The 13938-nt window shown below is 43.4% G+C and overlaps 1 protein-coding gene across 1 annotated transcript; it reads right to left on the bottom strand.

Moving 5' to 3' along the window:
• Window positions 1-5582: 5582 nt before the first annotated feature.
• On the bottom strand, window positions 5583-10588 carry MPZ (myelin protein zero). The gene is made up of 6 exons (XM_010993033.3): window positions 10442-10588; window positions 8002-8168; window positions 7535-7748; window positions 7151-7286; window positions 6921-6981; window positions 5583-6818 (listed from the first exon to the last, which is right to left on the bottom strand). The coding sequence occupies exons 1-6, from the start codon at window positions 10506-10508 to the stop codon at window positions 6717-6719; spliced, it is 747 nt and encodes a 248-aa protein (XP_010991335.1). The 5' UTR covers window positions 10509-10588; the 3' UTR covers window positions 5583-6716.
• Between the last annotated feature and the right edge of the window lie 3350 nt (window positions 10589-13938).

Below are 13938 nucleotides of genomic sequence, written 5' to 3' on the forward strand. Positions count from 1 at the left end.
GATGTGGCCATCAAGAAATGAAACCAAACTTTTCTCTAACTCTTGGGAAGGCTCCAGGACTCATTTCCCCAAGCCAGTTCTGAACAGGGTAGTATACTCCCCTCTAGGGGATATTTTGGAAATCCATGGGGGTATTTTCTGGTTGTCATGATGTTGGGAGGTAGGGTAGAGATAGGGGAGGGTTTCCTGGTATTACGTGTCCAGGGGCCAAAGATGCTAGACATACTGCGATGACCAGGACAGTGTTGCAGAAAATAAAATTGTCCCATATCCCACATGTCTTTTAAAAGTACCACTGGATATTAATGTGAAAAACCTGTTATAATCTGAGGGCACCTAGAATCCAATGTCATTTTACACATAAACACAAAGTATCTTTTGCACCATTTTAAACACTGAATTTCCCAGAAATGCAACTAACATGTAGATTGAAGAAACTTGTGCTTTGTTTTGTTCAGAACTTTACCAAGAGTTGCTTATCATTTCAGAAATCTGTGTCACCAATGCTTCCAGTTATGCCTGAACATTTCATATTAAAATACTTACAACTTTATTATAAATTAATCTTTTATTTCACCTTTATAATATAGAGTACCATATCTACTTTTTGAAATTATGTGCATAGTTTACATCACACGAATATTATTTCAGAATAGTAAAAGGGGCACTGGGTCTGTGGGGATTGGAAAGCCATGCCCAGCACTAGCCTGAAAATTCAGAAGCTCATCTTTTTCCTGCCTCCATCACTTCTTCCCTAAAAGAGACTCTTAAAGCTTACTGATAAGCTGTGAGTCTTTACCATGGGCTAGATACTTAGAGAGGGACTGCAGGATAAATAATGGGGGCTCAGCTGGGAGCCATACTTAATGCCTAGAAAGGAAAGCCCTTACAGGACAAAAGGATCTGTCTGTGTTGTGATGGTGTCTGAATTTTGAAGCAGACAGTAATAGACTGAGATCCGGCCTGTAGGCAGTGAGTTAGGCCCTCCTGCCTGAGTGTGTTTTGTGGGAGAGGTTTCCCACTTGCTTCAACTGAACATAGGGAAAAAAAAGGATGTAAATAATGACTAGGACCTAGTACAGATGGGTCGTCTACTCTATGCCAGGTATTTAGTGACGTGGTTCACACATATTCTCAATTTCTTCTTTTAAATGCACCATAGGATAGATATTAACTTAACAAAACTCAAAGTTATGCAGTCAGGTGATTTGTCCCTGGTCAAAGAGAGCCACAGTAAGAATTAAAGCAGGTTTGGTTTGATTCCTGTTTTAGGTCTCGCTGAAAACAGGGATGAGTTCCTTCTTTAGACAATTCCTAACTTTTGGTTCTTTTAGAATAAGCAAAGAGATTTAAGCAAATCAGACACACAGATTCTGCTGAATCTTTATTCTACCCCAGAACAATATTAAATAACATTCACACACACTAGAATGAACCCTTTGCTTAGTGAAAGAGATTTCTCTTTTACTCTGTGTGTGTACAACTCTGCTCAGTCCCAAACTCTCTGCTTTTGTTGGGGAGGCTCAAACAAGTGGCTTTGCCCACACTGGGTGACAGCTTCCCAAGGAGAAGGTATTCTGATCCCTTTTATTTCCTGAATGTGACTAACCAGGAGGGAGGAGATACAATGAAAACTCCACTATCTCAGTGGAGCCTGGCTCAATGGACAAGACACTCTCTGCTCTTTAGCAGTAATTTCTCAAAAGAACTTTGCATGTCCCATTTATTTCTATACATGAAAACTGTCTTCTGGGAAGGAATATAGAACATAGATTTTGGTATAACTCCCTTCCTCCCCTGCTGCTTTATTGAGCTATAATTGACACATATTGTGTTCAGTTTAAGATATACAATTGCTTATTAGATACATTTATAAATCACAAAATGATTACCACCATAGTATTAGCTACCACCTCCATCTTATCATGTAGTTACCATTTCTTTTTTGTGGTGAGAAAATTTAAGATCTACATTTTTTTTTTTCGTAAAAGATCTATTCAGAGAGATGCCCACTGCATAGACAGAGTATAGGCCATCTCCAGGCCAGAGAGGCCACAAGGCATGGGGTGGGGGAGAAGGATTGAAGTAAAAGTATTTACACACTCCATAGACAGAGTGAAGGCCATCTGGGAAGGTGAGGGAACGAGAGGCCTAAGATCTACTCTCTTAGCAGCATTCAATTACATGACACAGTATTATTAACTATTTTCACTATGTTATTCATTAGATCAAACTTGTTAATCTTACATTTGTATAACTTTTTGGGATTTTGTTTTTGTTTTTGTTTTTTTCACTGAGAGAATTTTCCTTCACCACTGTCCTTCACCGTTACCCCTGTCGGAAGTAAACTTCCACAATTTAGTCTTTAGATAACAGAATATTCAGTGGGACTCTGAGTTTGAGGAGTAACTAATGTAGCCAGAGCTGGACACCAGGACTGTTGGCCTGTTCGAGGAACTGTAAGAAGCTCTGGGTTGTAGTCTGACTATAACCTCCCTTCTCCAGCTTCACTTTCACATTTCATTGTTCACTATGTCCAATTTCTTAGCTGTTTTAATGTAGAGCAGGAAATTCATGCTAAGAGTAGTCAGGCAGGTAAGGAAGTGAGAGTAGTGAGAATGCAGTTCCCATCTAAAGGGGGAAAACAACATTCAGTTCAAAATAATTGTTGCTCTGTGATAATCAAATGAACCTTTAATTTGAATAAACAAACACGCATCCCATGGGACAAACAAAAGATGTCTTCCTGGTTGTTTCAATCTCTACTTTAAAATTGTCATACATTTCTCAAATAGGTAAGAGAAAATCCATAATAATGTGTTTCCAGGAAGCCAAGAGATAAAGTGTTATTAGAAAGAGGAAGTGGCCAATAATGTTAAATGCTGCTGAAAGGATGAGGACTGAAAAGTGACCTTCAAATTTGGCTAAATGGACATCGTTGATGCCCTTTGACAGGAGCAGTTTCAGTAGAGCGATGGAGTGAGTGAGTTGAAGAGAAAATGGAAGAATAGTGCCCCAGACTTACTTAAGAAGTTTTGCTATAGAGGGAACCTGAGAAATGGGACAGTAGCTGAAGATGCGAATAAAGGAGTTGTTAGCCTGTTATGTGTAGAAAGATAATTCATTTGTGTTGTATTTTTCTCCATGATTACCTTTTGGTTTTGTTTATATTCTGCCATTAAAGGGGTGCAAGATTTTATGTACCTTTTTAGGATTTCTGGATTTCCTGTCTTGTTTAAAAGGCTTTCCCATTTGAAGATTAAACAAAAATTCTTATTTCCTTCTGATATTTGTATTTTATTTCTTAACATTTAGATTTTATTTTTCTATGTGATGTGAGATCTTACTTTATTTTCTCCCAGACATAAAAGTCAATTGCATCAATATGTCTTATTAAATAATCCATTCATTTATCACTGAACTGAAGTGTTATTTTTATGATATAATATGTTCTCACACTTACTTGCATTTCCCAACTCTATATTCTGATCCACTGATAATCTAATCTTTACTTAGGTATTCCCAACTTTTTTTTTTTAATTGGAGGTACTGGCATTTGAACCCAGGACCTTGTGCATGCTAAGCATGCCCTCTACCACTGAGCTATTCCGCACCGCCTGATATTCCCAACTTTACTGAGTTGTGACTAAGCTTCCTCTCCCACCCTGAAAAAGCTATATAGACTCTATTAGCTTTTATTTTCCAATTAAAAAAAATTGTGGTAAAATACGCTTAACATAAAATTTACCTCAATCTTTTTAAATTCTATATATTTCAGTGATATTAAGTACATTCATAATGTTGTGCAACCATCACCATTATCCATCTCTGTAACTCTTCATCTTGTAAAACTGAGACTGACTCTATACCTATTAAACAATAAATGCCCATTCTCCCATTTCCCCAGCTCCTGACAACTACTTTCTACTTTCTGTCTCTATGATTATGACTACTTTAAGAACCTCATACAGTGGAATCACACAGGATTTGTCTTTGAATGGCTGGCTTGTTTCACTTGCTAATAATGCTTAACATCCTCAAGTTCATACATGTTGTAGAATATATCAGAATTTTCTTTCTTTTTACAGTTGAATATTGAATTATTTTATGTTGGCATGGGGTGGAGGAGGTAACTAGGTTTATTTATTTTTAGAGGAGGTACTGGGGATTGAACCCAGGACCTCCTGCATGCTAAGCATGCACTCTACCACTTAAGCTATACCTTCCCTTTACATCTGAATAGTATCCCATTGTATGTATAGATATACCACATTTTCTTTATCCAGTCATCAGTTGGAATTTGGGTTGCTTCCACATTTTAGCTATTGTGAATAATGCTGCAATGAGCAAGGGTGTACAAATATTTCTTCAAGACACTGCTTTTAATTTTTTTGGATAAATACCCAGAAGTGGAACTGCTGGATCATATGGTAATTTTATATTTAACTTTTTGAGGAATCTTCATACTTTCCACAGGGGCAGTACCATTTTACATTCTCACCGACAGTGCACAAGGGTTCCAACTTCTCCACATCCATGTTAACACTTTGTTTTGTTTTGGTTTTGATAGTAGCCATCCTAATGGATGTGACATGGTAGGTATCTCACTGTAGTTTTGATTTGTATTTACCTAGTGGAATCTATTAGTTTTTTAATTAAATTAATTTGGGTTAAGCTTTCTTTTAAGAGAAGTGGAAGACATCCCTTGAAATAAATGGAAGCACTCTGGATTTTGGTAAATCTGCTGTTAAAAATCTTATCTTTAACCTCTTACCAAGGTAAAGAAATGACTGTGGGAAGCTTGTTTTTCTACCATCAGTAACTCCCAGAGGAAAAAGACACATGTATGTTTTTCCACAATTATTTAAGGATTCCAGGATATTAATGGTGTGCCTAAACTGGCATACCCACAAACTAGCTGATAAGTTATTAATAGTACACCTAAAATAGCGCACCAAGGAAACAAAGTTGTATGTGAATGTGTTTGTAGGGGTAAATGAGATTAGTGCTAGTTTATAAAGTGTAATCCTTTAGGCAAGATTAAGAAACCTCTTAAAAGGACTGATTCTTAATATCTTAGTTGTATATCAATTTATAGTTTACAAAGATTTCCATACACAGGATCGCATGTGATTCTTACAAAACTCCCGGGAATTAAGCAGTACAGATATCATTATTTCAGTTGTTTACAAATGTTAAAACAGGGTCACCTAAGTCAAGTAACTAGCCCTGGATCACACAGTTAGTGAGTGGCTGAGACGTTTTAAGGATTCAGATCTTGGTGAAGAGGGAGTCTGTTATAACCCATGTAAATGCAGAGCCTGACACACAGTTTAGCACACAGTACGAACTCACTGGGTATCTGCTGAATGTACGAATTTGTCTTATGAACCTATTTCAGAGTTCTTTCCACTATACTATGTAATCCCATACTATAAAATTAAATTCTTAACAACTGAAACCAGATGGGGAGGAGAATGGGTTGGGGAGGAGAGGGATAGGGAAGGTGGGAAGTTAGGGATGGGATAAGGGACAGGGATTGTTCCCAGGAGAATGAGGAAATTGGAGATGGAGGCAGCAGCTTCTGGAAATGTCAGTGTTTATTAAACATTTAAGGACATTTGGGGGTTTGAGAAGAAATGTACAGAATGTAGAAAAATCCTAAGAATCCCCTGTGGCTGGGAGTGTAGCCTCTTCCCTCTCCCCCCACCTCTCATTTGTTTTTTTCTGCTTTCTCTTTGGTTATTTAAAAGCTGTTTCTTAGGCTCATGTGCCCCCCTCCTCAGCCCCCTGACCTATGAGGATCCTTTGTCTCTGTCTCCTTTCCCATGACTCTCAGAATAGTGCTCCAAAGTGGTCAGGGGGCACCATTCCTATAGCTGAGGTTTGAGGATCAGGGGCCCATCTGCTAGACTCAGTTAAGGATTTGATGGGGGTTAAGGAATTGCAAAAGCCACATGACGTCATTGGTACTCAGTCATGGGGGGGAGGGTGGAGCATAGGCACAGATAAACAAACAAACAAACAAACAAGAATGGATTAAAAAATAAAAAATAACTAACAATCTAAATAAACCCTGAAGGAGAGTTTGATCTGGGTGATCTGGGTGTTAACTGGGACAAAAGAGCAGGGAACTGGGCCACCTGATGGAAGGGAGGGAAGGTCAGAAAGAAAAGAGCCAGAGGGATAGGCTAGGTGGTGCAGGGGATGGGATACCAGGTGGCCTGGAATTGAGGCACAGGGTATCAAGGTCCCTTTCTTCTCGGCGCCAGAGAAACAGGCACCAAACACGCAGTCCTTGGGGCAGGTGAAGGGTAGGATGGGGCCCCGGGATCCCAGAAAGCCAAGGGGTAAAGGCAGGAGAGAATATGAAGTGCCTGGGGAATGAATTTTGGAATGAAACTTACATCTCAAAGGGAGGTGCCGGCAGGGCAGGGCTGGGGAGCGAAGGAGGAAAGCACCTAGACAGGGGATGGAGGAGCCTAGGTCCCCCTGCTCTGGCAGGGCCTGGGGGCGGGGGGTGATCACTTTTCTGAGTCCAGGCCTATCATGTTCTTGAGGGCGTTCTTGAGGCTGGTTCTGCTGGGGGACTTGACAGCAGGCCGGAGCTCCGAGTTCTGCTCATCCTTTCGAAGCTCCATCTCGATGACCACCACCCGAGCGCCTTTGGAGACCTCTGCCCCTGGCCCCCGATCCCCCGCCCGGCCCGCTAACCGCTATTTCTTATCCTTGCGAGACTCCCCCAACCCCTTAGTCTTCTTCTCACTGACAGCTTTGGTGCTTCTGCTGTGGTCCAGCATGGCATATAGCACTGGCGTCTGTGGGGAGGGGTGCACACATCAGTCATCGATCTGGTGGGGCTGGACTGTTCCCATCCCCCCGCCTAACTGCTGCCAGGCGGCTCCCCAAGTCCCTCTAACCTGCCGGCCGCGCTTCGACGAGTCCTTCGAAGGCTTGTGCAATTTCCCCTTCTCCATGGCACTACAGAGAAAGGGGGGGCGGGGAGGTGCAACGGATTTGGCCCCTCCGGAACCCCTGGCAGAGCAGTCAAGGCTTCCTCTCCCCTTTGGCCCTCCCACCCACCGGAGTAGTCTGTGCCCAGATGGGGAGTAGTCGGAGTGGGGGAGGGGAGTCAGGCTCCGCCCCTTACCTGAGCCTCCTCTGCAGGGCCGCCTGCCTGCGTAGCCAGCAGTACCGAACCAGGTAGAAAAGCAGCAGCGACAATAGCACTATCCCCAAGACACCCCCGATCACAGCTCCCAGCACTACCCCATACCTAGTAGGCACTAGGAGGGGAGGAAGAGAAGTCGAGGAATGAGCAGGGACAAGCATCTTTCGTTCCTAGCTCCGCACCTATTCCCTGCAGTTGAGGAATGTAAGACTTTCCGACCAAGTCTGCCTTTTGCCCACTCTCCCAGTGCCAGAAGGGCATAAGCCCGGGCATTTTGCCCCTTCCCCCAGCCTCTCGGGGAGGCATGATCCCCTCTCTGAACTGCCTCCCATTCCCCCTACCCCGTCCCACTTCCTCTCACACCTTTTTCAAAGACATAGAGTGTGACCTGAGAGGTCTTGCCCACTATGTCTGGTGGGTTTTTGACGTCACAGGTGAAAGTGCCGTTGTCGCTATAGTCCAGGTTGTGTATGACAATGGAACCATCCTTCCAGTAAGGGTCTCCTACCCACTGGATGCGCTCTTTGAAGGTCCCCACCTCATCGATGTAGGGTTGTCCCTTGGCATAGTGAAAGATCTATGAGGAATGAGGAGAAGCATGTAGCTTTAGCCTCAGAGTGAGGGATTCTGGGATGGAGAGCATGGTGCTGGGGAGGGGGCATTAGTGTCGACAGGACCTAGTCAGGATGACAAAGATTGCCACTTACCTTGCCAAAGTTGGGGTTATGGGTCATAAAGGATTCCCCCTTCCTTAGCCCAAGATCTCTTTTCTGTTGTTCTCTGAAGCACCCTTTCTGTTATCCAATCCCAGGATTCTCCCAGGCACTCACCGAGATGGCATCCCGGCCACCTTCAGGTTGGTAGCGCCAGGTGAAGGAGATGTCATCTGAGACCCACTCGCTGGACCAGAAGGAGCAATGCAAGGTCACCTGGGAGCCCACAGCACCGTGGACCTCCCTATCTGTGTAAACCACAATGGCCTGGGCCGGGAAGAGCACTGCAAACAGAGAGGGAAACAGATGCACATGTGAGCCCAATGAGGGATATAGAGGAAGTGAGATCAACAGGAAGTCAAGGCTTAGTCACAGGCCATAGCAAAGACTGGGGCAGAAATGATGAATACTGAGGCCCAAGTCAGTCTGGACTAATTGAATAAATGAATAGAAATACCATGTTGGCTCAAGCTCTTCAGCATGTTTGATAGAGGAAATGAAATCAGCAGTAACAGAATTCTCCAATTTTTAGAAGTTGGATTCTGTCTCCAAGTCTTACTTTCCCTTTGGGTCAGTATCTAATTCTTAAGCTATCCCTTAGATGTAACCTTTACAATTTTAAAACATTATAAATTATACAGATAACACATATAGCATTCTTCTTAAACTATTCAAGCAATAGAAATAAAGAAAGCTAAATTCTTTCTTGAAATGCCCCAACCAATTTCTTTCTTTTAGTCCCCTCCCATACATAACCAATGTTATCACTTTAATGTGTAACCATTTTCTATGTATCAAACTCAATATATACATGTACATGTAAGAAATAGTTTTGTTCTGTGGAGCTTTCCTTTTTAACATACATTGAATTATATTCTACTTCTTTTTTTGCTTAAGAATATATGTATCTGAGGGAGTGTTTCATGTTGATTCATAGAGATCAATCTTATTTTTAACAGCTGCATAGTATTTCACAGTATGGCAAACTCAAATTTCTTGCAAAAAAAAAAAAAAAAAAGAAGAAGACACTGGAGAAAGTAAGTCTTCTTCCCTGGCCCAGCTGTCTTCATTGCTGGTTTCCATACAGCTGCTCTTGTGTGGGGGGTGGGGTGGGCAGGTCAGGGAGGGAAGGAACTCATACCCCACTCAGGGGAAGCTGATGCAGAGCAGGACCCCCAAGCCCAGAATTCAGATGACTCTGCATGTGAGACCTCTGTGGTTCTGGTTTGACCCTCCTCACCATCCTCTTGGCCATTCTGGCCCAGTGCCACTCCCAAGACTCACCCACACAAGGAAAGCCATTCCAGAGGGATTATGTGTGTGGGCTGGCCCTGGCTGGGGGCAACTGTAGACCCTTTTGTTCTATGGGAGGGGGAGGAAGCAACCAAATAAACAGAGACCTATTGTCTGACCAATGCTGAGGGTTCATACCTCCCCCCTTCTCTCCCCCTTGGGCTCCATAGTCCCAAATCCCCCACCTTAGAATGCAATATCAGTGACTCACCTCCTGGGATTCAGCCTTAGAGCCTTCTTGGGAATCCCAAATGTAACAAGGAAGGTTATTCATTGGATCTAACTTCTATTCCTCCTGTTCAAATTTCAGCCACTGCCCTTCAGCTCTGTTCAATGATTCTATGAGTGGGTCAGGTGCTGAGACAGAACTCTCCTCCTTATACTCCAAGATTCCCTCTCCCCATTTCCCTCCCTATGCTCTTCTCCAACTCCTTATCCTTAACATTTTCTCAGAGTACCTCTGAATGGTGCAATACAGCCCAAAAGAGTCTAGGTTCTGAGTTTAGGACTCAAGGAGACAACAGAGAATCAGACATTCTAACCAGCTCCCCAGTCCCCCATTTGCCTACTGCTCACCCATTGCATTAGGCTTCGGGGCATTTTGGAAAAGGGAAGGATCCATTCAAATAATTCTACTCTGAACTTCTCTTTCTCACCCAACATCTGCCACGTGGCAAAGAAGGAGCGGGTCAACTCAGGTGGAAGACAATTTTAGATGGACAAGATTCTAGAATATCCTGGAACCTCCCATTCACCCACATAATGGGTAACTGATCCACAGAGAGAAACTGAGGCACCAAGAGAAAAAGGATCTGAGGAGTTGGGACCACAAATCTTGGGCTCCTTCCTTAGATCACTTTCTCTGACTACTTTTCTGGGAAACTAAGGTTAGGTACCTCCTGCACAACTAGGGGAGGAGTAGGGACCAGAACCAGATGTCTGAAACGTCTGAACCTGTGTTCTTATCAAGCTCTAACATTGCTTCCTACTAGGCCCTCAGCATGGCTCTGACGGCATGTTAGTAGTTTCCAACCTAGCTCCAGACAGGTCCACCTCAGGGAAGCTCTCTACACTCTTTTACCTTCTCCCTTCACAGAGTACCTTTACCTTTACTGCCTCCCTCCAAACTATATATATATATATATATTCCTGCTCTTGCTCACTCTTTCTTTGATTGCAGTGGGGAGTGCAGTGAAGGCCATGGGAAGGTTGCTGAGAGACAACCTGAGCCCCAGGTACCCCAGACTGTGGTCACTCCACTTACCCAAAGAGGAGAAGAGTAGCGCAGCCAGGACAGGACTAGGGCTGGACGAGGGAGCCCCAGGAGCCATAGCTGGGGCAGGGGCTGGGGCCTGGAGCGTCTGCGGGGTTGGGAGAGTGGGGGAAAAGGAACTGAGCGGGGGCTCCTGGAACCCGCTTAAAATCCCCCGGGGCCCCAGTATGAGGGGGCTGTCCTGAGCTAGTAACCAATTGCAGCCTGGCATGTGCAGTTGAGAGGTGGTGGGGAGGGAGGCAGAGTGCAGGAAGCAGAACGGGTATTGTGTCCTCTGGGTGGAGTGGGGGGGCACACATACCACCCCATACACTGAGGGCTTTGTGTCTGTTGGCCTACCCCTGCCCTAGGCTGGAATGTGGTGGTGGTGGGGGGGGACAGAAAAAAGGACACAAACACATTTCTCTGAGGGATAGATGGGCAGGGGAACCTGAATCCTAAGGCTATGAAAAGAGTTTCCTCCCTAGCCTCCTTACCTGAAAGTGGCTCCCCAAGAGCTTAGGAGCTAGAGGCAGGTCTTCCCCAGAGAATTTGGAAACAGGACATTCCTTGTTATCTTGACTACCATGGGCTGAATTATAGGCTTCCTGAGATGACCAGGTCCTTTGGGAGTCTTTTTTTTCCCCCCATCTCCCTGCATCCTGGGTGATTCTTCCCAGATAAGAAGTTTTCTCCATGGGAAAATATCCAGGGAAGAATCCCCTGATGTTTCCTTCTTTTTCAGGAATTTTTTCACTGCCGCATGCTGCAGTTTAAGCCCATTTCAGTTTAGAGCAAAGCAACAAAGTTATATTGAGTGCTAGCTACATATAGAGTCACAGGTTTGTGGGTAATGGAAAGAGGAATAAAAATTAAGATCCTCCTTCAAGGAGTTCAAAATCTAGTCTGGGGAGGCAGAGAGGATCAGAGGACAAACCCATTAACAAGCAAATACAATAAACCATGATGCTTGATATAGTAGAGTGATGAACAAAGTGCTGAGAATATAAAGAAGGGCACACAGAGCTATATTAGGAAGATTATATTATGTAACAGAGATTAAATACAAAAATAACTTTCATTTAATAAATGAAGTTCAGAGGAAGAGGGAGTCATGTCTAGAAGGCAATATTAGATGTGTATCCATCTTGAGGGATGCATGCCATTTTGAAAAGGAGAAATGAGTAATGAAGGTATCTAGGCAGATAGAACAGAAAAAACAAAGACAAAGAGACAAACAAGTGTGTGTGTTGGGGGTTAATTTTGCACAGTATTGGGCATATTCAAGGCAGATCTGGTGTCCTCTGCTTTAACTTGATTTGGGGGATCTTGAAGGGGCATTGTAGAAAAGGAGTCTGTACAAGAAAGTTGAAGCCAGTTTGTGAAGAGCCTTAAATGACAGACTAAAGTGGGTACATCATAAGAATTTCCTGAAGGTTTTAGGGTGGTATTTGAGGTTAGGAATGGGAACGTCTACATGGTCAGAGCAGAGTTTTAAGACAAATCTGGCCAGAAAAATCATTCAGATCAGAGATCTCCTGATTGTTGCCACCTTTGTTTCTCTCCTTGGGATCATCTGAAATAATTTAGCTTTTCGCTGAACCTCTCAGACTCCTATCTGGAATGATTTTCCCTCTTCCCCATCCCTTCTTACACCTCTTCCCCATCCCTTCTTTCACCTCAGGCCTGGACTAGACCCTGCTTCTCCCTTCTGCTTATTTTTAAGATAAGTCCTGGTGGTAAGGGGCTTGCCTTAACCCTTGGTTTGAATTTTAATATGATTCATTTCCATCAATTACAGGCTGTAGAGGTTAACTGAAGGGAAAGGTCAATGTTCATTCCTGCTTTGGGACCACCACAGGCTCACCTGTAAAGCTGTGGGCTCCTGGTACCTTCCTGGCATCTCCTTATACCACAGTCTTGGTGGATTTAGCGATTAGTATTGGATTTGGGTTGTGGAGCTCTAAATAGGAGGCTTGATCATAAACTCCACAGGCAAAATCATCATCAATAAATGTTTATAGGATGTTGTAGTCAACATTCCTGCCTAACCCTGTCTCCCCAGTTACAAGTAATAACTTTCTCCTTTCATCTACCACCCCTTTAACCTATACCCCTTTCAAGGGCTGCTACTTTCTTTGTTGTATTTCTTTCTTTATCTATGTGCTACTTTTTTTTTTTTTTATCTACCTAAGGCTTCTGGAGGACAACATACACGTATGTATCTTTGAATCCCCTTCTACAGACTCTGGGAAAAAGTCAATACACATGTTAAGTGAAACTAAAGCATTTAGTGAAAGAGGTATTCATTGGATTTGTTAATGTGAAGCTTCAGAGGGCCAAAGTAGGATCAATGACTGGAAAGAATCAATGGCAGAAAACTGTATGTAATGTAACAACTTTCTAATGACTGAGTTTTTAGTCAATGAAACTTGTTTTTTGAGGTACTCATTACTGAATGTGTTAGAGCAGAGTCTTGAAGCTCAGCTGTCAGCAGTGTTGCAGAGGAGTTCCATCCACAGGATAGAAAATCCAGTTGGAGAGCCTCTAAGGTCCTTTCCAATCTAGAAGTCTATTAAAGTGCTTTCTTTGCCAGCATTATAGAAATGCAAAATAGCATTTTCATTTGATGCAGAAGTAAGTGAATCTGTGCTATTTAAGTCCTGAAAGGAAAAGTGCAGGAGTGCTAAATATAAATAAGATCTGAATATTAATGTAATGAATGTTTTATTGTAGAACAAGAGTTGCTCTGGGCTGTCTCCTTCACTCCTCCTCCTCTTCCCTCTTCAAAAGAGACTCAAGAACTTTTGCTCCCTTTCGTTCCTTTCTCACTTGCTTGTTTTCTCTGTTAAGTTGTAAGCGCTCTGGTTGCTGTGCTTAGGTTTCTCAAAACTGTTTTTATGTATATAAATCAAAGCGAGTTTTCCTCACCCCCACCCCCAAGGTTCTTCTGGCAGTGGGTATCACCCACATAGAAACAAGAAACAAGGGAGAGTTGTCTTTGGTTAGTGGGCGTCTAGTTCATGCAGCAGCTCAAAGGCCAGGAATTGTGGGGCAAAAGCTAACTGAGGTGGTTAGAGGAGGCTCCCAGCCCTTGGGAATCCTGATTTGTGAGGTTCACTCCCCTACGGATCTCAATTTGCGCACTGCACCTCTGTATTAGAGAAGATTCACTTTACAATGGCAGGGAACCCAAAGTATCTTTTTCCCTGGGTGTCTCAGGAGCCCTACCAAGACGTTTTTAGTTCCACCTGGAAGGGAGAGGGAGTGAAACTAGACCGAGAAGTGGGCAGTGAAGAATCTGGGCTAGTCCTCCGTTTGGTGGTGCGAAACAAAATTTGTATACACGTAGGTAAAATGTAGACCGAAGAGCCTGAATCAGCGACAATTCTGGGAAATCTTCGCAAATTCTGGTAGACGCCAGCTAAGGGACGCGAGGGCAGAGACCAAACGTACAAGAAAATCAGCAAGTCCTCTAAACCGGCCTGAGACGGAGAGGCTACGAATCT

The sequence above is a fragment of the Camelus dromedarius genome, chromosome 23 (assembly GCF_036321535.1).
Source record: "Camelus dromedarius isolate mCamDro1 chromosome 23, mCamDro1.pat, whole genome shotgun sequence".
Lineage (NCBI taxonomy): Eukaryota > Metazoa > Chordata > Mammalia > Artiodactyla > Camelidae > Camelus > Camelus dromedarius.